This window comes from Lepidothrix coronata, unplaced genomic scaffold (assembly GCF_001604755.1).
Source record: "Lepidothrix coronata isolate B3197 unplaced genomic scaffold, Lepidothrix_coronata-1.0 Scaffold159, whole genome shotgun sequence".
NCBI lineage: Eukaryota > Metazoa > Chordata > Aves > Passeriformes > Pipridae > Lepidothrix > Lepidothrix coronata.
The window spans coordinates 1,848,668-1,876,554 of record NW_016690339.1 but is presented as its reverse complement, the minus strand read 5'-3'; the positions used below and the strand labels follow the sequence as shown (position 1 = coordinate 1,876,554).

The following is a 27,887-nucleotide window of genomic DNA, read 5'->3' as shown; positions in this document are numbered from 1 at the left end:
AAAGCCAGCATGACTGTGCAAAAACAGCAGCACCCCCCCCACAGGGAAGGTACCTGGAGGGTTTCTGAGGGTATATAAACCCACCAGACTTCATGTTTTGCAGGCTTCTTCCCCCATCACTCCCTGATGGACCAAGACACCAGCAACAACCACCAGAGGAGACCTCTGAGTGGTGAATAGGAACTTTTATTCTTTCTCTCTTTTCCCTTACACATTTTTTGGGTGATACCTTTATGCTTTTATATTGCCATATTACTATATATAATAACAACCAAACAGCTACATACCTGTTTTCCTTTGCAATCAAATTGTTCTAAAATAAACCCTATATATATATATATATATGTATATATATATATATATATATGTAGGGTTTACTTCATATATAGTTTATATATATATATATATATATGTATCTGTAAACACTGATTATCTGGTTTAGATTTACTTTAATTCACCCCAAGGTATTTATTAGCAGAAAAAAAGCTATTTCTGCCTTGCAGAGTGGAATATAACACCTCCTGCCACACTGTGCCTGGCTCCATCTTCTTGCTAACCTCCTCATAGATACTGGAGAGCTGCTGTTGGTTCCCCCCCACACTATATCTTCTCCAGGTTGAAGAGGCACAGTTCCTTCAGCATGTCCTCAATGGCAAGGATTCCAGTCCCGTAATAGCTCAGAGGCCCTCCTCTGATCTTGGTTGTTTATTTATCTTTTTCTTGTGCTGGGGACCAAAACTGAATGTAGAGGTTAAATGTGATCCAATGAGATCCATTACTGAACAATGAGATGTAATACCTTCCCTTGACCTACTGGTTGTGCCCCTGCTAACACATTCCAGGAGGCTGTTGGTCATTCTTGTTGCCAAGGCACATGGTTGGCTCATGTTCAGCTGCCCACCACGTTCCTGGGGGCATTCCTGCAGAGCTGCTCCCCAGCCTGGGCTGGTGCATGGGTGCTTCCTTCCCACAGGCAGCACTTTGCATTTGTTCTTCCTGAATGTCGTATGGTTCCTGCTGGCCTGTTCCTTCAGCATGTCTCGGTTGCCCCAAACAGCAGCCTGATCCACCACAATATCCATCTGATCTCTTAATTTGGTGTCACCTTCAGAGTCATGAAGGTGAACTCCATTCCCTTGTCCAGGCCACTGACAAAGACATTAAACAGGATGGGGCCCAGAAGATATCCCAGTGACACTCACTCCAGGTAGAGGATGACCTGTTAATCACTACTCCCTGAACCTCATCATCCACTTTTTTACCCATGTGGTTGTCCACCCATCCAAACCAATATGTCCTAACTTGGTTTCACAATGTAAATATTGTGGGACACTGCCAAACACCTTGCTAAAGTCAAGGTAAATTATGGGTTTTTTGTTCTCCCCTCTTTCACAAATTCACTCATTTTTATCACAGTTAACGGCCTTTTATTTTTAATCAAGAAAAGCTTTTTTATCCCACAGTTGGTTCAATTAATATTTTTTGTGCTACCATAAGGCTTCACAGTAACAGGAATAGACTCTTTATCCTGTAAACAATATAACATAGTTTTGGTTTTATTATTACTGGTTTTTCAGTGATGTTAAGTACTCACCTCATCTTGAGGAGCTTACTAGAAAAGGCATTAACAACTATGTACTACTTAATCCTGGAATCCTTAACATTGACTTAAGTTGGGAGATTCATTGAATGTCTAATAAAGCAACAGATGACTTGTCACTGTTGACTAAGGACTTTTACCTTTTAACATTAAGTGCCTAAATAAAATGAAAATACAATATATTTAGCGAACCTCAGTACAACAACTTTTCAGTTAGATACCTGTAGGCTGTAAACTTCTAACATTATTGCTTGAACAGCATTCAGTATAAAACATTAAAGAAAAATACTATGAAAAACTTGACTCTGCAAGTCAGATATCTATGCAAAGAGGAAATTCATGCCAGCTGCCCATGGTTTCTTTAAGTTCCATTAGACCTGCCTGATATAACATACAGCTTTACTCCAATGCTTTCAAGGCTTTGCATTTAGAGTTTGGATAGTTTTCTGAGTATTCCAAAGGATTTGCGTGAGGTTTTTTCCTAATCTGTATGAATCTCAATCTACAATTTTTTCCTGTTCATGATTTGAACCTGTTATTCTCCCTTATGTTCTTGGCATCACACATAAAATATAAACATTGTACAATATTCCTGCAATCTTTCATTAAGTGGAATCTTAAAAGTCACATTTCATTATTTCTCTCAGACAGACCGTTGCATAACATGAAGGATCAAGGTCAAATGATATGTGAAGAGAGACTTTTAAATCATTCAGATGGTTGTCCTCAATTTTGATCCCTTTTTCACCACCTTCCAAAAAATATGACAGATTCTGAACATTTTTCAAAATGAGTCGGTAGCATCCAGGTATATTCAGCTGTAATGGTGACACTCTGAATTTGCACATTTCCAGTTCATCCTTAGAAAGTCTTTCATGGTACCACTCTCCAACTTTATTACTGGGATACTTGATACTATGTCCCACCATTGGAAGAACCACCTTCAAAGAAAAAAACCAAAACAACAAACATATTTGAAGTAACATCCATTCTTCTTTAAATACATGTAATAACAATTTCAAATGTTTTTAAACCTTGTGTTTTAGGGCCTGAAATAGTAAACCAGAGTGCTGCAGGTATCTCAAATGCAATTAATGCAGAAAAAATAATCAATGTATCAGGATTCCTAAAACAAACTAGGAATATATTAAAAATAATTTCCTTGTTTGTTGGGAAAGATACAGCAATAAAGACATTCAGCTGCCATGTAACACTACAAAAGTACGCACTCTGAAACCTTCAAAAATTAGAACATCAACTATTTTTGAAAGTTTTTGCCAGCAGACTGAAATTTTTTTCGAAGTATTCAGCTTCATGATAAATATTGCCATAGTGCAAATGACACGGTACTTATTTCCATTACAAAGTAAATTTGTTATGAGAGTGGAGATCAGTTTACATGTGTTTTCTTTAATATGCATTGTGGCAGGGAAGAAGAATACATCAGTTAAATTAATCACATTTTATTTAAAACAAAACATTTTAATCAAATAAAGAGATAACTCAGAATTTTTCATACACTTACTTACCTGGTATATAGAATACTTTCTAGCTGACTCTTCTGAAGCAGTGACTACATGAACCTGACAAGACATTTAAGAAGTTAAGAAAAAAGCACCCACTTTTTAAAAAGTAAAAACATATACTTGTTTTTTAGGAATTATACATTGTACTCCCAAACTTGTAAAGGATTCTAAGGTTATTTGACTGCTACAAGGACAATAAACTCTTTCAGGTATGGAAAAAAATCTTAGGATAAGCTTAATATAATCAGTTTACTGATAGATGGTATTCCATTAAATATTTACTGATGCTAGCTACCACTAATATTCTTTGAGTCTGAAGATAACTAAATCAATGAAACTCCTTTTGCAGCAGCAAAAGCAAAAATACAAAAAAAAACGTTCTATATTAAATAGGAATATATCTACATAAAACTCAGTAACTCAACACTGAATTTGATACCTCTGCTTTTAATTTCATTTGATCTACTCTTTTATTAACATTCATTCTCAAAAATATTGTTAAAGAAAAATCTTAGTGGAAACAGAAGCCACTCCATAGGGACTGGAGGTTATCTTCCAAGTGCTCTCGCCTTCAAATTTGTAAGAGGTTCACCCAAAAGAAATTATTACATTCTGCCTATTCACACACCTGTTAATTCTCCAGTAAAACACTGCACAGTTCTATGATTTATCTGATGATCAGGAGGAAGATATAATCATAGAATCAAAGTTGGAAAAGATTGAGTCTAGCTGTAAACCCAAGCACCACCAAGTCCACAATGAAACCCTCATCACATACCTCCAAAGACGGTGTCTCAACCACTTCCCTGTGCAGCCTTTCCAGTTCTTGATAAGCCTTTTGGTGAAGAATTTTTCCTAATACCCAATCTAAACTTCTCTGTCACAACTTGAGGCCATTTCCTCTTGTCCTATCAGTTGCTACTTGGGAGAAGAGACCCAACTGCTTTCACAGTAAGAAAAAGGTATGCCAACCCTAAGAGATGGCTTCAGAATGGACTTCAGCATGCCAAAACCTGGGACCAGACACTCCAGTCCTGGATTCTGCTCATTGGCTCACCCACAGCTCCATGCACAGCTTCCAGGCTGTGTTGTGGGCAAGCAGAAGCACTTCCTGGCCCCTTACTACTTTCCCAAGAAGACTGCTACATTTTCTACATAGAATAGCTGCTAATAGTTTAGACCCACTATCAGTGAAGTTGTGCTAACCATGCTTTGCCTTTTTAGTTGCAACGAGATTACCAATTCAATCTGAGGCCACCTTTCATCACTGGTTTACACTCAGCAATGTATATAATGGGAGAGCCTGAGCTGGGAGTGAGACTCAGATCTGCACTGACTGGTAACAGAGGCAAACCCAGAGTCCACTCTGAAGGGTTTCCCCAGTCAGATCCTAAGAAGAGCATAAATTTTCACATGTATCAATTCTGACATTCTGTTCCTTCTTCCCTCTTGAATAAAATGAACAGCCAAAACAGATAAAACCTAATATATGTCTAGCTCCTATGTCTGTTTATGGTACAACAAAAAAAGCTACATTATGTTTTTCAACGTTTTCACTAATATTAAATATTTTAATGAATGAACCAAAATAAAGGCATTAGCATATGTCTGAGTATGCATTCAAGTGTATTAAGTTGGTTGGGGTTTTTTGGTTTTGTTTTGTCTGTGGGGTTTTTTGGTTGTGTTTTTGTTTGTTTGGTTGGTTGGTTGGTTGGTTGGTTTGTTGGTTTGGTTTTTTTGGTTGGTTTTTGTTTGGTTGGTTTTTTGTTTGTTTGTTTTGTTTTTGTTTGGTTGGTTGGTTTTTCATTTGTTTGTTTGTTTGTTTGTTTTTACAAGAAACTACTTTGGGAAGACTCACCTTGTCATTTAGGGAAATGCTTTCATCATTTTCTTCTGAGAGGACAAGATCACCCTCAACTGCTTTTAAGCCATAAATCTTCAGTCTATACGATGCTGCTTCATTCCAAATTTTACTGCAATAAGCATGGACATAGAATATGCGCAAGGAATGAGGAATGTTGAGCCATCCTTTGGTACAGCCTTCATGATTTACACCATAGCGATTTAAAGCTCGTAGCAACATCTTCTCTCTTACTTTAAATTCTGGCAGCATCACGAGCGTGCCCTTTGCATCTTCTGATATAAACAAAAATAACCATGTAAGTAATCCCTGATTTTTCAAATATTACCTGAGAGAAAAAAATACACTTAAGAAGATGAAATAATCAAGTAAGGAAAAACGTATCAGTCTAACCTCTTTAAGCTATTAGGTTATTATTTCCTTTCCTTCCACATGCCATGTTAGACAAACTTCATCTAATATGGCTATCAACAGTCCCATGAATTTTATTATTTCATGCCGTATAAATTAAAATAGCTGTCATTCAGTTATTCAGTCTAGTTTGCCTTTTTTTTTTTAGAAACTTATTTCATCACTCCTAAGGTTTTTTTTAGATCAGGTAACAAAGTAAAAACTAAGCTATAAAAGAACATTAAACCACTACTTTGCATCATGTCTTTATTTTAAAGGCAAAAATTACATTGGCCACTGGGAAGTCTGAGCCTCAACCAAGATGAAAATACATTTAATCAGATTTGTACTAAATTATTCCAATGTTGTATATTTAAAATGTTATGGTTTACATATTTTCTCATTACAAGCAATTACCTGATGAGGCCTTTTGCATAGCCTTTTACCTTTTACTTTCAGGAAAAGGCAAGCAGCTGCTTTCAGGGTCCACATCAATGTCTTTCCATGCATCATACAGCAATGTACAAAAAAGAATGATTCGTCTTATATTTTCTTGTGAAATTAAACCTATCTGTGTCATTTGAAGCTATATATCATAGTTGTTCTATCAATCTACAGATAGATAGGTAAGCAGGCTAATAGATGTGGGATATTTGAAAAGAAAAAATATATTTGAAGTTGAGAGCAACTCCAAATTTTTAGTTTTGGACAGAAAGTTCAGTTGAATGACAAAAGCAATAAATATGGCAAACAGAGTACTTAGCATACTTCTGCTTTTGATGTATTTTATTGATTTTAGGTCAAGACAGAAAGAGAGTAGATGTGTTAAGTGCTGAGTATTAGTTGGGTACCACATTTCTGTATACTTCTCTTATTAGGGAGGATAAGTTTATAGTCCAAAAGCAGACAGATGGAAGGAGGCCAAAAATGCTCTGATAAAATGATCTTAGTCTTTTCCAGCATTGTGATATACAGCGTTTGCTTCTATACTGTCTTGCACCTGAAGTACATTAATTTTCCACTATTTTGCACATTTAGGGCCTCATTCTCATCTAATTCTTAAGTGTGCAACTCTACTGAGTTCCACAGAATAAAGTATAAGTGGCATAAAGCAGTGGGAAAATAAAAAGTATCTCCCTGTGCAGCAACACCTTACTCTCTCACAATAAATATGTGGACAAATTAACTGGACATACCAGTTTGAAGAAAGTATCTTTTTGCATTGTTTACAGGATCATCAGTATCTTCAGGTGTGAAGAACAACTTCACAGCTTCCACCTTTAAAGAAGAATATTAAAAATTTATATTTTTTTGCAGTTAAACATAACTATTTGTCAACTATACAGACAATCATGCATCCAGTTCTGTCTTAATATATTCTGCAAGGTCTCAAAATTGTATCAGTTCTTTAAGGGCAAAGTCAAATTCTCCCTATCACAGAAAATGCCATGAACCGCAGATCAATGTGTTGTGTTCTTTCTCAAATTAAAGGCAAGTTTTAGTCATCAAGAAGACACAAGACAGTTTTCAAAGCTCTGTGAAAAATCAGTCACTCTTCTTGATCATCCAGTTAAAACTTCTCCATTTTAAATTCTCGTCCTTCTATCCTGAACAGGAAGGGCCCTTCTTTCCCTCCTGCATGCTTCATGCAAAATTTAGACTGAACATCTTCCACAGTCTCATAGAGGGACAATCATCTTTCTTTTTTTTTTTCCTTTTTTTTTAAATACTGATCTATATCAGGTTAGATGACACTGTAACAAGGAAAACACTACAGTAATCTCTGCTACTTGCAACATCAGTGGAGCCACTCAATTTGCTTACACTTATACTGACCTGTGACATCTGGTTCTTGTCCTCCTCCATACTGGACTGTGCAAACACATAGTGGCACATTTTTTAATATAAGTAGTAGTTCCTACCTGTTTTAAATTAAAGTAACTGAGTTAAGACTAGAGATTTAAAACATTACTACCCAGGGACTGGCACCTGGTACCAACTGCCAGCATACCAGAATTCAAAATGTCAGATACATCAACACTAACTTTCATTGACTGCCCTCAAATCTTGATTCTTATATTTGGAAGATAAGTTTTCCTGACTTTTCTTAGAATCAAAACAAGATTAGAAGAACAGGATACTCAGGTATCCTTTTGACTTTGTAGTGTGCGGTTCGTCTTTAGATCTGTGCCAAGTACTGTATCATATACATTGAAAAGTACATTTATCTTATGAATTATTACTTAAGAAATAAGCTCTCCTTAGCTTACATCACTCAGAACTGAGTTTGGGAAAGTAGCCAAGGAATAATGGAAAGCAGCAATCTTTTCTATATAGCAGATAAATTACCATGGTATTGAAAAAGCAAATTGTTTCTTATGAACCTATGTGATTTTTTTAAGAAGTAAACAGACCCCAAGCAGGATAAAGAGGTCCAGCTCAAAGTTAGGAGGCAATCAGAACCATGAATAAACACTGTATAAAGACTGCTTCATTTCAGTATTGAAACTCTGTATGGAATGCAACCACTTTCCTGCCAAGCAGCATGAAGACAATCGTAATCATGTTCCAATCACAGACAGAAAAATTACTTCCTGAACTATTTAAATCTGCACCTGCTGTTTAAAAACAGATTATTTATTTCAGTATGAAGATCTTCATGCTTACGTTATCAAAACTGATCTGGCAATTGCTTCCAGCACACAGGTGAGTTTATACCACAAATGAAATTGTTCACTGGGAAGGACAACTCTAGCCCTAGACATTGCAACAGTAATGTGAAATTGTCTTGACAGTAACTATTTAAATTACAAAATGGAAGTACCATTTTTTCACTCAGTAAAGCCAATCCTATTTGATCTGTCTGAACAATTTGTCCTTGTCCAAATCGCTGAGGTCCGTAGTAATTTACAAAGCCTTTTGTCTAGAATGGTAAAGAATAAATACGTTAAAAGCATGAAAGTATCAGGTACCACTAGTAACACTATGCATACAACACACACATCTATATTTATATCCCAAATGCATACAAACAGGGTTTTTTAATCAGAAATAATACATAACGAAAACATTACTCATGATTCATTACAATATTTTGGAACTTAATTTAGAAACACCTAAAAAGACAATCAAGTTCTACTGTTGTCTTCGCATCATTAAAAAAACTCAGCTAAGTGAAACAATATTATTTCTATACAGTTAATTATAATAAATACAACTACAGGTCAAGTCAAAGTAATCGAGCTTTTTATATGCATTGGATTACAAAATCGCTACTCAGGCAAATGCAGCATAGCACAGGCAATGAACAGTAAACAGTGCTGTAAAAAACACCTACAGTTTCTCCTTTCCATTATTTACTTTTATTTTTCTTAGTGGTTTAAGAATGTCTGATGATGGAGTTTTCTTCAGGGACTAAGGATAACAGAATCAAAATCCATTGATTTTCAAGGGATCTTCTTTCTCTGATATGGGCATTTTATGTGTGTTCATGCCAAGAAAAGTTCTTCACCCAAGCAGATCATGCATGTTCCTCACACGACCAAAGAAGGCAACCAGTTGACATATGTATTGTGTATATAAGTAACTATATTCTTTCCCCCTTCAAATCCTGCAGTGAAACCCATCACTTTAACCTCAGGTCTGTGCAGCAATGGCTCATATATCCATACTCATTTGCTACTGAATTCCCCATGTCTTTTGCTGCACCACTCTGTGGTCTGTAGTCCATAACACAGAATGAATTCACTTGTGGTCCCTTCTTGAAAGGCAGTTTTACTTCTGATTCCATAAATAATGCAGGAATGACATAAAACCACAAGAAGCATCAAAATTAGGAAATATTGCCATTATTGTGCTATTACAAGCATTTTCCTTAAAAGCATTTTTTTTAACAGCAAAGAATTAAAACTGTTCGTTATTGGCAACCACGAGGCTTTTCTTACCTCAACATTTTCCATTGCTTCAGATATTCTTTTCTTTAAATCTGCAGAAGGGTCATGACTGTGCTTTTGGAGATCTCTCACAATTATGTCAAAGTGATTGCCTTTCAGCTGACCGAGCCTGAGGTGCTGGTACGTTGAACGTATGTTGTATATTCTCATGCCCTTTTTTTCCATTTTGTTTCCAATTTCTTTCAACCTACATAAATAAGTGGGAGAAATTACAAACAGTCCTCTACTAAAGCTATCCAACTTGTAACAAATATCTTCTTCACCTTTGCATTAGAATTAAAAAGCTCCTAAAAAATAAAATGGGATGTAAAACAGACTATTATGAGAAAACCAAAACAAATACAGAGATGGAAGTCTTAAAATTTAGTTATAATCCAGAAATACTTTTTAAATGTTTGCATCATTTGCACTTATATGATATTGACATATATTGGAATGAAGCAATTCATTGAACTTTCTCAAGGTAACTACCCTGAATTTTTAACTTTTTTTTTGAAAAACAAGTCATTTATTTACTTTTCAGTTCTAAAAACCTTATTTTCATGTAAAAAAAAACCCAAACAAACGAAAACCCCTCCAAAACATAATTTCCCTGCACATTGATTCTCTGATGTGCTCACATATGCTTGTAATTGGAAACACAGCTGACAGTTGGAGTATATGCCCTTTAAAATATTCAATCAACCTCTTTGTTCTTATGTGTAAAAAAGAGTAATCCAAATTAAAGGAGACTTTCAGCATAAAATCTTACATTCTAAGCAGTATTTTAATAACTTTATAAATTGTTTTTTTATAAAATTTATTTATTTCTTCTGTTGCAGTAGTGGTTTGAATGCATTTACCTATTTTGCTTCATCATTTAAGCACTAATGCAAAGTTTTGCTAATTATCTCTTGGACAATTGGCCCTACAGCCCAGTTTGCAGTGGAATTTTACCACTGATGTATACTTAGGTTAGTAATAAATCCTGAAACCATAAATTCCATTTTTCTTCATTCCTAAAGTGCACTTTGTTGCTATGAACAAAGCCCACTAGAAAGTTAAAGCTGAGGAAGAAATAACTTATGGTTTTGACTCAGGAATTTTATTTCTGTTACCACGGCAAACTTAATATATATTTTTTTACTCACTCATTTGGTACAAAAAGTAACAAAAATGAGGAATGGAAAGGTACATATTGTATTACTAACACATTGTTCAGAATGTATTTCCTTCCCTCAGGTTTGGTGATATCTTCTTTATTTAGTCCTATGTTTCTAAACTGGACAATATGGCAGAAAGTGATACTTAACACTCAAAGACAGCATCTGTCCAAAGTACATTTGTAATGATTTACTTCAGTTTTGTAGCACTATAATGCATTTAAGCTGTTGTCTGGGGATTACAAGACAATACTTTGACAGTATGTGGAAACCTGTTGCATCCGGTAGCACAGGCTTCTTCTCAGTTCCAGGTAGTGGATGGTATTTCAGAAATTGTAAAGTGGATCCCATGAGCATGAATTGCAAGAATACTGTCCCAGACAACACATATTTGCATTACAAAAAATACAGAGAAAGGCAACACTTTTCTTTAAGTTTCCCACTGGGGGACTTAACTTCTAAGCTGCATATTCCCTAAAGCCACAAAATATTAAAGCCATTTCCTGTCCTCCAATACAGGCAAAGGGAAGACACATCAGTAAAAACATTTCAAAACATTGCAGCAGATTGATACTTATTAACATATAAAATTATGTGCTAAACTGAATGCACTCAGATTCTAAGTACCTCTCAGGAGTCACCTTCTTCACAACCATAGGTTGGAAAGTGATAGCCTTCTTATCTTTGATGCCAGTGTAACTGAAGTCTGAAGGAAGAACATCGAGTTCTGCCGCCAACAAGCCAATTGCTTCTAGTGTTTCTAGATTTTCTTTCTGAAGGGTGAAAGCTGAAACAATCATCTCAAAATTACTAGGAATTTGCACTTCTAAATCATACAGGTGTTCTGCAGTGATAGATGGGCACGTTCTTCCCCTCAAACTGTAATAGCATGGAAACTGTAAAGAAACAGTCCTCCCACCCCACAAAAATAAAGGAAATGGGACTTTTTCAGGACAGAAAGAAAGAAGACACAGTACACAAAACTTAGAACAACCAGAAAACCCCACTGCCCTTAAAAACAGTACCTGAGTAAAAGCAACACAATTCAAAAGACATGCATTGATGTATTTCTAGAAACATTCTCTAAATCAGAAACCAACTGCTTGTAGGAATGAGATCATATATCATATTTGACCTAACTTGTCCAACATCTAGATACACCTCCTAAGATCACCCAATTACTTTCAAGGGAAAGTTAACACACTGAGAATACCACAGTTAGTGCTACAACCAAAAGAACTGTAACCATTATCACAGAACAGTTCATTTAAAATCACTGCAGTAACTTGGTTCATCCATGTCATTCTCCAGTAATGTAACTACGCTACACTGATAATGATGTATTTCAGCATAAGCAATGAGTCAATCGGGCCTACACGTCATAGAAGAATGATTCAGTTTGTCTTACTACAGAACAGTATAATACCTGCCATCTTCAGTAAAAATGTAGTATTTACCTGTATAAACATCTTGTTTTTCCTGTGAACCACCAGCAGACCTTTTTCTGGACCCACATTTTTCTCGAAATCGTACCATTATTGACATATTTGGCTGATCATTGACATCTGTCACAGTAAAAGACTTTGTTTCTAAAAGTTTTCCGAATTTTCTATTGAGAAAATGGTGAACTACTTTTCTGTGCTCTTTGTTTCCATCAGGCTCGAAAGAAAACGTCGAATTTTCTAGCTTTGCATCTAAAAATTTAAAGAAATCACTTGTTTCCTTTTCAGTCACTAACTGACAAAGTTCTCTGTAATCAGCATTTCCTTTTACAATCATTTCATTGTCTTTTGTAACAGTGACTAAAAAGGGGAATGTCTGCCTAACAGCACTGTGTAAACCAGCCCGACTTTTCTTGTCCAGCCTGGGTCCTAGTGAGAGCTCCCTAGTGCCAGCACTCGGATTATTTTCCAAGCCCCACGCTTCCTTCAGATCGCAAGCAAACTTATTGAGCAGTTCGCTCATGGGTTTGCCGAGTAAGGACTCCAGTTTGGCTTCCTGGAGGCCGGATTTCGGCTCAGGTGCTCCCTCACGCTGTTTCTTGCCAGAGGATCCAGCACAGCCGCCCCCTGCCCGGCCCGGGTCGCGCTCCGGGGTCCCGGGCGCAGCCCCCCGGCGACACAGGGGGGTATCCGGGCCGAGGGCCTCCGCTCTTCGCTGTTTGGGCTGGGGGCAGCACGGGGCGCTTTGCTCCGGCAGCGCCTCGCTGGTTTTCTGAGGCAGTTCAGCCCCGCTGTCCCCAAGGAAGCGTTCGGGCACCTCTATTTCTGTCACTACGAAGTCGGCGGGGGAGTTTTTGATGGTGCCGCGGAAGCCGGTGTGTTCGGTCAGGTAACTGAAGGAGGGCAGCATGGCCGGGCCTGCCCTGCCCCGGCCGGGCACGCCGCGACTGCAACGGGAGCGGATGGGAAACGGGGAGGGAGGAGGGCGGATAGTAACAACTGCTACAGGAAAGGATGCTGAAAGGCTGGGAGGGAGGGAGGGAGGAGAGTAGGCAGGCAGGGATAGTGGCCGGGAGACAGGCCGGGAGGCAGGGATGGAGGCAGGGAGGCAGGACGGAGGCAGGGATAAAGGCCAGGAGGCAGGGATAAAGGCCAGGAGGCAGGGATAAAGGCCAGGAGGCAGAAATGGGGTCAGGGACGGAAGCCGGGATGGAGGTCGGGAGGCAGGAATGGAGGCAGGACGGAGGTAGGGATAGGGGCCAGGAAGCAGGGATGGGGTCAGGGATGGAGGCCGGGAGGCAGGACGGGCGGACCGCGGCTCCGCGAGCCTCCGGTAGGGCCGCCAGGGGGCGCCACGACTTCCCCCCCACGGTAAAACGGTCCCAAGGATGGTACCAACTCACACAGGTCCGGGGGGAAAGAGAAGAAAGGAAGGAACCCCCCTCTCTGCTGCCGGATGTGGTGTGCGCCGAGGGGCGGGGCACCCCGAACAGCCTATGGGGAAGCGGAGTGGGAACAGAGCGCTTCCGCGTTGTCCTCACTGCGCCGGTGACGTCAGCGCCGCCGGGGGATGGCACCGCCCTCTTAAAGGGGAAGCGGTGCCGGGGCGTGCCCGGGTGGGGTGTGGGCGCTGCTGCCGGGAACCGACGGGGGTGGTGAGGGGACTCCAGGAGGCTCCTGCCGCCGGTTGCGGGGCGGAGGGGGCTCCCGCCTACTGGGAATGGTGGGCGGGAGCCGCGTCGCGGGGAGTGGCCGCGGGCGGGCCGGGAGGCGACTGTGAAGCCGTGAGGACGGGCCGGGGCCGGGGCTGGAGCCGGAGCCGGGCGTTGTCGGGCGGGCGCGGGTGTGGCACCTCGACAGGTGACGACGCCACTCGTGTCCCCAGGAGCTGAGGATGGGCGAGCCCGTGACGGCTTCTACGCTCGTCCGCTGCCTGAGCTACGGGCTCGTGAGGCGGCTGGCGGACTACATCGACCCGCAGGAGGGCTGGAGGAGGCTCGCCATGGATATAACAAATCCGTCCGGTGAAGGCAGATACAGCCAGATGCATATAAGGTCCTACATAAAAGTCATGTAACGTAACCTCGTGTGTTACCTGTTTAACATAACTGCCTTGTCCATCCCGTACCGGTGTCCGTCCTATTTTCCATCCCATTACTGTAACTTGCTGTAATTTGTGTGCTATAAAGGTAAGGTACTTGTATCTTACAATGCCGTTTCCTGAGGGAACTCAAGGTAATTACTCCTAATTGTTCTGTAGCTGAGTTTTTAGACAAGCCCAAGAAAAATTGACTAAGGAAATTAGCCTTAATTACAGCCACAGACATGTATTTTTAGCAATACAGCACTGGCTGTGTAACTGTATCCTACAGACCGGTAAAGACTGACCTCATTGTGCCCAAGAGACTACTGGGTTATAACTCCCAATTCACAGTTCCCAAGGAAATGTCCAACAAATGTTAGTAGACAGGCCTAGGGCTGTCTGCAAGTTTAATTAAGAAGTAATGCCTGCAGTATTTTATGAACACCTTGTTGCTTGAAGGGCTTGTGGAAGGAATGCCAAAGCTGTTTCAGAGATTGTGAGGTTTTAAATACTGTATCTATCATTTTGGGTTTCTAGTCTTTTCTAGTGATGTTAGCATTAAATCTTTGTTTGTCTTTCTATGATAGTAGTAAATCAGTCAGAATACTGGATTTCAATTTCTGCTTAATGCCCATCTCAAAACATTCAAAATGGAGTGCGAATGCCAAATGGACGGAAAACACTGAATTATTTTTCCATTTGATCTGGCTCTGATTTACCCACTGTCTCTTGCTGACATTCTCTTGTCTGTTAGTCCCATGTGCCAGTATATTATGTGTCCCGGACAAAGATGCTGAACCCACATATACATGCTTTTACCTTAGTTTTTCCCATATTTTGTAATATTTTCCCCTGATTTTGAATGTTTTTATGGCTTTTAGCTGCTTTTTTAGAAGATTAGTGAATTTGTACAGTACATTCAGAATTTTTTTTTATGTGGGGTTTGGTTTGGGTTTTTTGGGCAGTTTTTGTGCTTTTTTTGGTTGTTTTTTTTTTTTTGGTAATTTACCTTTAATCTCTTTCCTTTCTTCAGGTCACTTTTTTTTTAATGTTGGTCTTAATTTATCTTTTAAGGAGATTTGAGGCATTTGTACAAATGGGAAAGAGTCCTACATGTGAGTTGCTTTTTGACTGGGGAACAACAAACTGTACAGTTGCTGATCTTGTGGATCTGCTGATTAGAAATCAATTCCTAGCACCAGCAAGCCTGTTGCTTCAAGGTAACTATTACTCTTGTACATTTTTGTACTGTGTTCTCAGTTTTCTAAGATGCTAAAGAGCTTCATAGTAACTAGAAAATCAGAAAGGATTGGGTCAAAATAACCCAAAATGGATATACTTTCTATTACTTGTAATAACTGTTTAAATGAGTTCCAAGTTTCAGTAGGAGTGCTGGAGTTGACACAGGGTGGCAGAATATAACCTTCTCATGATGTTTACATGTCTCCTAATTTTAAAAAATACTGGCATTAATATTACAAGTTTTTTTTCTGGTTCCTAATGTAGTTAACACTTTTTCTAAATTCCATTTTCAGAACCTGTAAGGATGCCACAAGAAGTTACATTACCTCTTTCTTCACAGGAAACCTTGCCTATACATGAGAAACAACTACCTGTACAGGAAAAAGAAGCAGCATCTATAAAGCCTGTTTTAGCTCAGGGTACTGAGAAGCAGCATTCAGATCCTTCCCACTTAAGTCAAAAAACCAGCAGTTCACAGTCCAGTAACACAGGTAGGCAATTATTTTGCTAGAATTAAGTACTGGTTTTTTTTTTTTGGTGATCTGTCCTTCACCCCATGTGAAATAAATTATAGCAATGTATAAGAGTGATGACTCTATTCCTATTATTGTGCATTTATGGGAAACAGCATCTTTCACCTTGCCAACAAGTCACCTAACGTGATGGAAGACTTGACTGTTAGTTACATTGCAATTTATTTTGTGCCACACATAATCCTGTTGCCCTTTTCCAGAGCTTATTTTATAGACTGTTCAGCATCTTATGTTTTAAAGCTGGATTTTATATGTCAGAAATGACTAAGACTGTTGGAGAAAAGATGACTAAAGTAGGCATTTTAGGAGAGTGTATGATTGATCTATTCCTTCCTAAAGATCCACTTTTGTGTTACTGCCAGAAACATGATGTGGTCTAGGTGTATTTTTTGCATCTAAGGCAGCGTGGCTCTCTCTGTGATCTGCAGCATGTTTAATTTCTATTACCTGTATTACAAGTATGAACAAGAAATAGAATCAGAAGGCTGCTACAGTGCTAACTGTGAAGAAAATTATGCATAGCTAGTTATTTATCTGCCTTTTTTTTCTGGTATCTTCATCATGAATCTGGAAGTAGAGCTCCACTCTACAAATCCAGTAGGATTTGTGTGGTATCAAGTTTTTGTTTTAATAGAACCGAAGCAGGAAACTATTCAATATACTTGTTCCTTAAGTGAAATCAGAGCTTTATGCTAAATATCAAATATGTCTTTCAGATTTCCATAATTTTTTGTTTCATGACTTGGAAAGCATTACAAATAATTTTGATGCCCGACCAGAATCATCTGGAGGTAATAAACTGGGAGAAGGCGGCTTTGGCGTTGTGTTCAAAGGCTACATCAATGGCAGAAATGTGGCTGTCAAGAAGCTCGTTGCTGTGAGTTTCCTGGGTTTTTTTCATTTTAATGACAGTTTACTTTATAGTATAGACTTATCTTGCTTATTGTGGAAAGTGTAGAATGATACAATTCAAAAAGTGTCACCATGTTAAATATTAGTTGGATTGAGAACCTTATCCTGTAGTCCCATGAATGAGTTGGCACAGTCGTGTGAAACAATTCTCACCTTCTCTGTAGCTCCTTTTGAGTGGCTCAGGCAAGTTGTCAGGAAGAGCAGAGTGCTCTCTCTGCTGAGAAGTGGCACAAGGGAAGGGTTGCTAAGGATGTTTCCATTTCAGATTCATATAGGTAAGATTCACAAGCTAAATAGGTATTGCCATAGAATTTTAGTCTTCATAACCATTGGTTTGTGTGAATAAGTTAATTTTATAATGAGTATGCAGTGAATGGTAGGTTGGTGACTGTGCTGAAACTGGATCTATTTGTCCAATAATGCTGTCTTCCAAGGAATTAAAAGTCATGTTCTGATACTTCGTTTTTGAGCTGAATAAACAGTTAACTAGTTGTTACATGTAACGCATCTAAAGAAAGGTTTACAATTCCATTTTTTTTAAATTAACAACTGTGCATTTCAATATGTCCAGTGATATTAACGTCAAAAACTTCCTTTTGTAGATGGTCGATGTTAGTGTTCAGGACTTGAAGCAGCAATTTGAACAAGAAATAAACATGATGGCAAAGTGAGTACAGTCTTATACAATTTCTGTATTTCTAGGATAACTTAGTGATTTTCATGGTAAGTGAGAATGTTTCTTGTACAGCATGACTATGTTTTCAAGCATCACCACAGAAACTTGGCTGTGTGCAGTAGAGCTGAGACAAGTAATTGGGAATCAAGTTCCCTCTGCTTTGTATTTTCCTCAGATGTTCAGTGTCTTTCAGAACATACATGAACAGATTTTTTTTTTTATCCTTTGCTTTAGGTGTCAGCATGAAAATCTAGTAGAATTACTTGGTTTCTCAAGTGATGGTGCTCAGCCTTGTTTGGTGTATGAATACATGCCCAATGGTTCATTGCTTGACAGACTTGCTTGTCTGGTAAGTAAAATCTTTTCTAGCTTCCAACTGTCCTTCTTTGCTAAAGTATAAGTATCTGTGGAATGTCTCTGAAACAGTACTGAATTGTAATGGCCAAATGATGTTTTGCTACTTGCTCTTGTGTTTTAGAAGAAAATATGATAACAAGTATTCTTCCAATAACATTTTATTCAAATGGTTTTGATAGATTAAAATCAAATCAGTCTGATAATACAATGTCATGTACCAGTACCTGAAGCGGCACAGGAGGTTGGACTTGCTGTGCCTGTGTGAAGAAGTGCAAAGGGTGCTGCAGTACTGTTCACAGTCCTAATGGTGGCATGTTCTCCACTAGTTCTTGAGATTCTGGATTGTGAAATTGCCCTTTGTTCATTGTCCTAGTGATAGTGGTTATAACACGGTGCTCATAGTTTACATACCTCTTTCTAAATAAATGGGAATTACATTTTTTTAAATTATTATTTTGTGTAAATGCAATGTTTTATTCTGATTTAATCAAATGGTGTATCTTCTAGCCTTGGCTTTTAATAAATAATAAGTTGCTTTGGTTTGATAAGGCAACTCTGTCTATGAAGGACAGACAGAGTGATACCAATAGTAAGTCAGACTTAAGCTAGTAGATCAGTGTCCATGTTAGTTTGTTGAAGGAGTTCAAAAACTCTGCTTTATACTAAACAGTTCTTTACAAAGAAGAGACAGATTTACAGTATAAATAAAAAAATCTAAATCAGAATCTATAAATCAGAAAGAATCTTTTTCTGATAAGGTCAAATAGGTGAGGAATGTCCTTACTGAATGTTCTTGCTGATAACTTCGTTGCGTGACTTCACTGAATGTGTTTTGGGGCATGGACCCTTCCTTATGTCATCTTCTTGTCTAAATTTTGAGCAGGCGAGGGAGGTGATGGAATGGTGAGATGCTGTAATCCTCTTCTCTCGGCCACTGACAAGATTAAGAAGTGGTTTTGAAATGTGGGTGTCCTCACTTCTAAGGCCTAGTTAGTGACACGAATAAAACTTAAACTCCTGAGAAGTGGTAAATCCAAAACCACTGGAAGATTGACTTCTCATTGTTAGTAAAAGCTGTGGATTGCTTTGAACTATTTGTTTTGGGTTAAAGGCTCTGGTATCAGTGCCAGAGTGAAGTGGAAGGTGTGGTAGATTCTCTGCAGGGCAGCTGATCTTGTAAGGTCGGAGTCGAATATTAACCAAGAACATTTTTTGCAACTGGTGAATTAATCTACAGCAAAATGCAGGGAAAGAACAGAATGTCACAAATGCATGTATATCTGCCCAAGTCAATTAAGAAAGGTATGCTAGTGGTATTTTTAATGATTTACTTGAAAACGATAAATCATAGCAAGAAGTCCATTTTGGGTTATGGGGGTTTTGTAAGTTTTGTTTTGGTTTATGTGACTGCATATATATATATATATAATTTTCACTTTTTTACTTGCCTTTCTCTTTTCTTAATCAAGAATGACACTCCACCAATTTCTTGGAATACAAGATGTAAAATTGTTCAAGGTACAGCAAATGGCATCAACTTTTTACATGAAAATAATCATATTCACAGAGATATTAAAAGGTAAAAGCTGCAGACTATTGCTGACTGCATTTTCACTTTTTTTCTTTTTTCTTTTTTTCTTTTCTTTCTTTTTTCTTCCCCGTTAAAGTAATTTTAGAGAGAACAAACTTTAAAAAGCATTGCTTCAGTCCAGGGCACAATCTTTTCTGCAAGTGACATCCATCACCATAATCTTGTCTGTGCCACAAGGACATGACCAGTACAGACTTCTGTAGATAATTATGAGGCTATTAGAACCATAGAGTTGTTTAGGGTGGAAAAGACCTTGCAAATCATCGAGTTCAGCCATTAACACAGCACTGCCACGTTCACCACTACACCATGTCTCTCAGTGCCATATCTACATGTCTGAAATACCTCCAGGGATGGTGATTCAACCACTTTCCTGGGCAACCTGTTCCAATGCTTGACCGCCCTTTTGTTGAAGAAATTTTTCCTAATATCCAGTCTAAATCTTCCATGGCACAACTTGAGGCCATTTTCTCTTGTCCGAATACTTGTTACGTGGCAGAAGAGACTGACCTCCACTGTGCTAAACTTCCTGTCAGGTAGCTGTAGAGTGATAAGGTCTCCCCTGAGCCTCCTTTTCTCCAGGCTAAACAACCCCAGCTCCCCTAGCCACTGGACAGCTTTCCAGCCATGAGATTTTGCATTGTAATTGTAATTTGTATTATAAATGTAATTTGTAAAATGTAATGTAAATTGTAATTTGTATCGTAATCTGTTACTATCATATAGTTGTTTGAGTGCTGCAAGAACATGCTGCTAATGAATAAGCTGCTGTTGGAAAACAATGAATTTTTAAATAGGGAATTTTTCAGATGAAAACCCACACTTTTTTTCCCTTTTCCTAGAATATTTTTTCATTGTCATTCTCCTTTGATTTACTCCTAGTTTTTATGAAGACAGTAAAATTGCTTCAGTCAGGTTTATGAAGTTCAGAATTCTTCAATGATAATGTTCACTGTTTGTTATACTAGAATTTTTTTCTAGGGGGTATCAAAGCTCAGAAAAGGGAGCGTTTTGTTGTAGAGTTTGGTTGTGTTTTCTGGTTGTTTTTTTTGGTTGGGTTTTTTGGGGAGTTTTTTTTAGGGGGTGAAGGGGTTGTTTGCTTGTTTGTTTCCCCTTTCTTGCTACAGTTCATTGTATTGGTCTTTTTAAAAATTAGTCCAAGTCTTTGAAGAAAAGCCCCAAATGCCTTACTCCTTTTGAGGGTTAAGAAGCAGCAGCTGACTGATTGGGTGTCATGGATGAATGTTTCAACAGCTTTCTGGCTTCTGGCACCTCTGCTAAATATAGGCATCTTCAGTTTTGGCACCTTGCAGCTTGTGAGTAACAAGCCTTTTCTTCAGCTGCCTCATGTATGTGCTTGCTGCATTGACAATGTTTCTTCTTTCTTCCCTGCTTAAGCCTCTGGAGAAGTGTAATGACTGGAAGGGGTGCTCTTTTTTACCCTACGCTACTTCTGCCCTTCTAACTGCTGTGAGTTGATCATATTACAGAATTGGGTTTTGTTTTTTGTTTGGATTCCATTTTGCAAGTTGTAGTGTGAATAGTTCAGTAAATTCGATTGGTGTTATTAATAGTGCTGCCACTTACAGGTAAAACTTAAATGAAGAGACATCTAAGAAGATTAACTTCAGTCTGTATTTTGCTGTGACATGTAGAGACCACTCATAACCACACAGGCACTAGAACAGCTTCTCTAGGCTAGAGGGTACATGATTGAATGGCTATTCTCACAGTTGTTCATAGTTTTTTTTCACTTGGTTATGCCAAAGGAATAGTTTGTTTCTCTCTTGAAGCTTGACAACTGCAGAAAAACTTGCTTCTGTTGTGCTCTTTATGATGTATCCAAAAAATGACCACTCTTGGACTTGACTCAACTTGAAAAGAAGCTCAGATTTCTTCTTTTTGGAAGCTGAGCTTTAAATATGAAACCAGTTGGTGGATGATGCCTTGACTAGTGTTTGGCCTTTTGTAGTGGTCTTACATTTAGCATTATTTACAGCAGTTCTAACACCAAGTGATCTGTTCTAACTTACAGCTGTGTTAATTTTGTTAAGGTTTGGTGAGCAATAGGAAGTTAGAAATATTTAAGTTTTTAGTAAGTGTAATGTATTGTATCAGGCTATGTGGTTTTCTTACAGTTCCATTAAGGGGATCAGAAAGTGAGGATTACAGAAATATTAAGTGACTTGAAAATGGTTCCAAGTGCTACAAGTTTAAAACCCAGTAGATTTATGCTGTAATTCATCCCACTGAGTATTTTATGAAAGCTTTAAGGTCTCTGAGGTGAGCCTCGTTTGTGAGGATTGTTTTTTTTTTATGGAAAGGAAAAGCTGGAGATCAAGTGGAAACACAACACATATATTATTCTAGCGGTAATAAGTGTTCTGGTTTTCTTCCAAGGCAAGAATAAGAGTATTAGTATTCCTCTGGCACGTGAATTTGTAATGGTTAACATAGTATTAGATAATAGGTATAAAAACCTGCTTTTGTTAGTTCTGAGCAGAGATTTAGAGTATAAGAATCATGCTGTAATCCAGTACAAGTTGATCAGAGCTAAATGTTCTCTATTGTCCTTCTTAAAGCCAAAACATAAGTGCAACACATTGGTCTCTTATAAGAAAGTGGGGGGTTTTATGTGTGAATGCGTGCACACAAAATAAAAACTATGGATGGATCTTGGCCGTCAGTTCTTGATTTACTTAGAGAAATCGATTTTGAAATTGAGCAATTTCTAACAAAACTACTCATACATAATTTGCTATATGAATTATGTATAAATAGCTTTCAAGGCAGTCAAAATAGCAGGTTTGCATTTGGTTACTAAAGAGATATTAGTCTGTTACAAAACGTAATTATTGTACTGGTTTGGAAAATTCTCTTATCTTTTTTTTCCCCTCCCTTCTCCCCCAGTGCAAATATCTTATTAACTGATACATACATACCCAAAATTTCTGACTTTGGCCTTGCAAGAGCATCTGTAACATTCACACAGACAATCATGACTGAAAGAATTGTTGGAACAGCAGCCTATATGGCCCCTGAAGCTCTGCGAGGAGAGATAACACCTAAATCTGATATCTTCAGTTTTGGAGTAGTAAGTAGAATGTGGAAAGCAGTATATGACTTTTTTTTGTAAATTATAAAAGCGTACAAAATCAAGAATATCTGAAATTAAATAATCTACTCTGGGCCATACTTCTCCTTTTCCCCAATAGATGTTTTCTTAAGATAGTGTTTCTAAACTTTGATTGTTTTAAAATCATTTGAATGTGTTGATTTTTCTGTGTGAAAGACCAGAGTAAAATAATATTCCAAGTTGTTGCTAAATGTAGTTTGAAGTGATGTGGAACATTGTTTCTGCTTTCCTAGTATTGCACAAAAGTGTAACTCAGGCTGAAAAAGAAAATCAAGAAAATGGTTAAAAATTAATGTGTTTTACTATATTTCAGCACTAAAAGTATAATGTCCATGTGGGATTTGCCTTAGACTTGAGTACAAAAAAGACATGAACTTAATATTTGGCAGAATAATGAATCCATTACATGAATTAATGGATATCCATAAGATAATGAATCCAATAGATCCGAGAGCCTTATGACTCTTGACCACTTCCTTCATGGCATTTAGTTTCATGAGAAGATAGGCCAAACACTGTGTCTGAATAGTTTGGAAATCCTTTTGCCTTGCTTTGAAGGAATATCATATAGGGTGAGAAAAACTTGCGTTGGAATTCGTAAGCCACGCTGCTAATAATGGTCATTAAAAATAAAGGTAGCAACAACAGCAATATCAATTAATTATATAGATGACTGTATCTTTGGACAAATACAGATCCTGGGAGCGTTTGTTTGGAAGTCTGAGGGTCATGCTACTTCTTGCAAATGGTATATGTGCTGAGGATTATTCTATGCTTCATTTTCTCTTTGGCTTTTTTTTTCCTCCTAGGTCTTACTGGAAATAATAACGGGTCTTCCTCCAGTAGATGAAAACCGAGAGCCACAGTTACTGGTATGTTCTTTTTGCCTTCTCCTCCCCTCCTCCTGCTCCAGAATTACTTTATGTGAAATCAGTCAGTTAACAGGTTCTGAGACAATCAAATTAGTCATCAAAATATGTAGTTGTGAAAGCACCACTTATGTCAATAATCTGTTTGTCTTAGAGGTGAGTCTGAAACTTTTCTCTCTTGGCTGGTAGATTGTTCACCCCTCAAGGCTGTCATCTTCCAATTTGATACTGGAATTCTTTGGTTTGGTACTGGTTCTTATTGTAATACCATTGTGCTTTATTAGCCTACTCCCAGATACCTTGATAATTCCTCATTCCCTGGAACATTTTGAACTATTCACCTCAGTTGTTTCTTTATGGTTCTATATCAGTTTCCATTTTCTTCAATTTTACTAATAATTTGCAAATACTTTGTGTTTTTAACCCTAGTTAGTGAAGTTTGAAATGTAAGGGCTTTTTTGCAGAGTGATGAGTGGGTTGAATTTCCTCCTCTTTTTTACTACTTAGGAAACTAATGTGTCAGCTCACTCTCTTGAATTAAAAATCTTACAAGGCTCTTCATAATTTAGTCTTTTATGTAGTTTAAAATTATGTTCTGAACTCTTTAATCCAAGGTTTTCCTAAAATACTTTTTACATAAAGATTAATTTATTTACTAAGTTTGAAATAGCATTGAGGTCTGGATTCATATGTTCCATACTGTTTGATAGCAGATCACTTTCTTCCACAGCTTTAGTAATACCTGTGTATTATTAATAGATTTTTTTTGTCCTTCTAAGCTATATCTTTTGGAGTAGCGTAACAGTTATCCTGTTGAGCTTGTAAAGACCTTGGAGAACTCAGTTTTCTTGAAGCAGGCTTTTTCAGAGATAGGATCTGAAAAGGAATATGAAGTATTCCTAAACTAGTACAGTTTATCTTTGTGAAGTACTTCTGGCAGCATAAAGAGAATGGTCAGTGTAAGATCATATGGCATCCCCAGCTTTGAAAATTTTGAGGTAGTTGAATGTTGGTCAGCAATTTCAGACTGACCCATAAGGAAGGCACGACCTCCCTCTACTCATTGCCTCTTACTTCTTACTGTTCAAGGAAGTGCAAATGAAGTATGTGTTACTACAGATACCACATTTCAAGTGTGTTGGAACTGGAGACTTTTGGACTAAACCTGTGAGATTTAAAATTTGATTTCAGTCTAGTGTTTCCTTTTAGAATAGATACAGCAGCCACTGAGACTAGAAACAGAAGGCATTAGAAACTTTATAAAAGTGACAAAAAAGGAAAAATGATGCAAACTTAAGCTTGCATATTTGTGGGTAAACATAAATAGTTTATGTTGATCATGCTTTGCTTAAAAAACAGCCAACACTAGGAAACCGAGCCTTGAAGTGGGAAAAAATTAAACCTGTATAATGCAGCTTAAAGAAAATTGCTTTATGATGTTAATTAAAATAATGTACAATAAAATAAATGATAAATAAAAATTTATAGTTCATTTATATTTTTAAAGGCTGTTCAGATCCTTGCAATGTTATCTGCTCATTGCTTCAAACTCTCTTGTAGTTAAGTATAAAAGATGAAATTGAGGATGAGGAAGCAACTATTGAGGATTATGTTGATGAAAAGATGAGTGACTGGGATGTACCTTCAGTTCATAAAATGTATTCAGTTGCTGATCGGTGTCTGAATGACAAAAAAAACAGAAGGCCAGACATTAAGATGGTATGTAGTCTTTCAGATAAATGGCTTTTTTTGAGTGTGTGTGTGTGTTGTGTGTCCTCACGTGTGGTTACAGTATCAGTCATTTATATTTCTGTCTGTTCTCTTGCAGATCCAACAGCATCTCCAAGAGATTAAAACTTGACATGTGTTACTTCTGATACACAAATGTTTTTGTAATGGAGTAGACACCAGTAGCAAATATTTAATTAGCAATTAATGTGGCATTATCAGTTTTTCTGCTTTCCAGAACTTTCTGGACACAAGTAAGATTGTGCTGTTGGCCTGTCCTTTTTTGGTTAACTGAGCAGCCCTTTCACATATCCTTAGCCACTGGGCCCTTCACATGAGAACTACTTCTGTGTTAACAAATTGCATCATCTTCTCCACAGCTTTTTAAATGCACTTCCATATTGGAATCGATTTGATTCTTTTTATTTCCAAGTTTCAAGTATGTCTTTTACAAAGGGCAGACTTTGTAACAGGGCAGAATGTTTTTTTCTGCAAATTGCTTTCTTGATCAGGTGTACTAGACGTTCTTCTACTGAAGACAAAACCATATAATAGCTATAAATGGGGCTTAGTGTTGTCTTTTTGGGAAAAGACAATAGCATTACCCATTTAGAACAAACTTCTATTTAGGATTTTAACTTGAGAGTCCATATGAGCATGAATGGTCTGGTAGTGTTAGTGAATGTGACTATATTTCAAAAAGTCTTCTCGGCATTAGTATTTAGTCAAATAAATACTGCAAGACATTTTCTAGGTTGTTTTTTGATTTCAGTGATTCCTGAACAAAATAATAATCTTGCAGTGCAAATGTATTTGCACTTGCAAATGCTTTCTTACAGTGAACTCTGTGATGACAAACCATTCCATTTTTATTCATAGGAAGACTCTTAGTTACTTTGACTATTTTAGGAGAGGATTGAGTATTTTAGTACTTTAGGAGAGGATTCCCCATGGATTATAAAAACAGTTGATTTCTTTTGTTAAAGTGGTTGGAATTACGCTGTTAAGACCAATTCTGCATTTTCCTTAGTCACATAATTAAGCTATTTTTAATATACATATGTACACCTATTAATTAAATATTGAAATACACTTCTAAAAATATAACATGGAAAGCTTTTTAAAATAGGAACATGGACAGATCAAAGCAGACTAAAAATGGAATGAAAGTGACTAGCAAGATTCCAGATACTTTGGACCAAATATGAAAATGCTACAATTGAAATAAAAGATAGTATTTTATATAAACCCATTTTGCACCTCATGGACTTTCTTGACAGCTCAGGGATAGGAAAATAGTCTGGCCTACAATTAAATTTGAAATTCCATGATTATCAAAGAGGTGACTGTATTCAGGGATATATATCTCTTTGTAGAAAGCATTTGATTTCTAATGTATTTATATAATGAGATTTCTGGCTATTAACTCATTTTGTATTGCCTTTTCAAACTGATATCTTCATGTGGAAAAAGGGATCCACCTAAACTGCTTCTAGCATTATTGAGTATACATTGTAAAAAGCTGTAACATAAATAAAAACTCTGCATTATCACTGGAGATGATTCTTTCTGCTATTAAAACTTTTGAGCCTTGAAATAATCATCATATTCTGTTGCTTGCATTTCTGTTAATAACATTATGCTAACCTCACTTAATGGAATAAAGCTGTACAGCTCTGAACCAGGGCTTGTGGAGAAAAAAGCTGCTATAAAGGTAAATCACAGTAAAATCTGAAGGCATTTTTCAGTTTTAAACATCTCTAGCTGTTATGTGAAGGTTTCTTATTAGATCATGTCTGCTTTTACTATTCCCTGGAGCTGCAGTACCTCTGTAGTGTTGTCCTGAAATGTGTTTGCTGTAGTAACTCCCCGGTCAGCTCTGTTCACCTCTGGTGTGGTAGAACATTTTTGTTCATGCACCAACTGTGATATTCTTAACTATTAGGAAAATCTCAGCTACAAGCATGTGAGTTCCTGTTCTGTCATACTAGACCATGACTATTTGCAGTGCTGCGTTCAGCAGTGAGGTTTTGGCAGTAGTTTTCCTTCCTTCACTGAAAATGAAGCATGTCAGCTACCATTTCATACAATTAAAAAAAAAGTTTTGATCTTGTTGAATATTATTCTAGTGAAGAATGAAAATGTGAGGTGTTAATTAGGTAAAACTAGTTAACCTATGTGGCAACTATATTTTGTTTTAAATACATATGGGGCAAGGAGAAGGAACTTCCCTTTCCCACCTCAGGTTTTTTTTTTGAGGTCTTCATACAGTAAAGCCAGCACCTATAGACACAAACGGGATAAGAGTAGTCAACTTCTGTTTCCTTTGTTCCCTGCACAAACATTAAATTATCCTAGAATCCATAATTCTTTGTGTTAACTACTGTAGTAAAGCTTTCTAGGACATAAATCAGTAACTTAAGTAATTCAAGCTATTTGTGAGTAATGGGATGATCTAGTTTCATAGAACTGGAGGTGAGAGAAGTTGGGTACAGTTCCTGGTGGGTGAAGACAGCTCCACATGGGAGGTGTTCCTGGGAGAGAGGGAGGGCTAATATGGCTGGCCTATATCCTTTCTCAGCAGGGGAAGTGCCATGGAGAGCATTGGAAGATCACTGTCCTTGGTGAAATAGCCAACCTTTTGCACGTTAAGGATCTGGAGAACAGTAACATAAAATGAGTTAGTCACCTCTAGAAGGACGTATGAATGAATGAAAAAAAGCAAGTGATTTATTGGAATTCCAGGTAAGACTTTAGAAAACAATAGCAAGATGAAAGCAAATGCTAAGGATCCTAAGAAAGTTGCCTTTTTTAAATAGAACCTGGTAGGAAGGGCAACAGTTCTC

General features: G+C 37.6%; 2 protein-coding genes across 7 annotated transcripts; one reads left to right on the top strand and one right to left on the bottom strand.

Annotated features, from left to right (window-relative positions):
* Window positions 1-171: 171 nt before the first annotated feature.
* PUS7L (pseudouridylate synthase 7 like) lies at window positions 172-13,381 on the bottom strand. 3 transcript variants are annotated; one of them, XM_017829156.1, is made up of 9 exons: window positions 13,318-13,381; window positions 11,930-12,166; window positions 11,100-11,259; window positions 9,322-9,517; window positions 8,202-8,300; window positions 6,574-6,655; window positions 4,985-5,262; window positions 3,130-3,183; window positions 174-2,541 (listed from the first exon to the last, which is right to left on the bottom strand). In XM_017829156.1, exons 2-9 carry the CDS (start codon window positions 12,015-12,017, stop codon window positions 2,218-2,220), a joined length of 1,281 nt encoding a protein of 426 aa, XP_017684645.1. In that variant the 5' UTR covers window positions 12,018-12,166; window positions 13,318-13,381; the 3' UTR covers window positions 174-2,217. The 3 variants fall into 3 exon arrangements, with proteins under 3 accessions (XP_017684644.1, XP_017684645.1, XP_017684647.1); XM_017829155.1 differs by lacking the exon at window positions 13,318-13,381 and having other exon boundaries at window positions 172-2,541; window positions 11,930-13,265; XM_017829158.1 differs by lacking the exon at window positions 13,318-13,381 and having other exon boundaries at window positions 11,100-11,245; window positions 11,930-12,058.
* Window positions 12,759-26,638, top strand: IRAK4 (interleukin 1 receptor associated kinase 4). Of its 4 annotated transcripts, none has more exons than XM_017829160.1 (12): window positions 12,759-12,803; window positions 13,800-13,969; window positions 15,072-15,217; window positions 15,533-15,730; window positions 16,489-16,649; window positions 17,287-17,351; window positions 17,595-17,709; window positions 19,187-19,296; window positions 22,219-22,402; window positions 23,254-23,316; window positions 24,874-25,032; window positions 25,142-26,638. In XM_017829160.1, the coding sequence occupies exons 2-12, from the start codon at window positions 13,809-13,811 to the stop codon at window positions 25,172-25,174; spliced, it is 1,395 nt and encodes a 464-aa protein (XP_017684649.1). In that variant the 5' UTR covers window positions 12,759-12,803; window positions 13,800-13,808; the 3' UTR covers window positions 25,175-26,638. The 4 variants fall into 4 exon arrangements, with proteins under 4 accessions (XP_017684649.1, XP_017684650.1, XP_017684648.1 ...); XM_017829161.1 differs by lacking the exon at window positions 12,759-12,803 and adding an exon at window positions 13,506-13,530; XM_017829159.1 differs by lacking the exon at window positions 12,759-12,803 and adding an exon at window positions 13,515-13,569.
* Window positions 26,639-27,887: the final 1,249 nt, after the last annotated feature.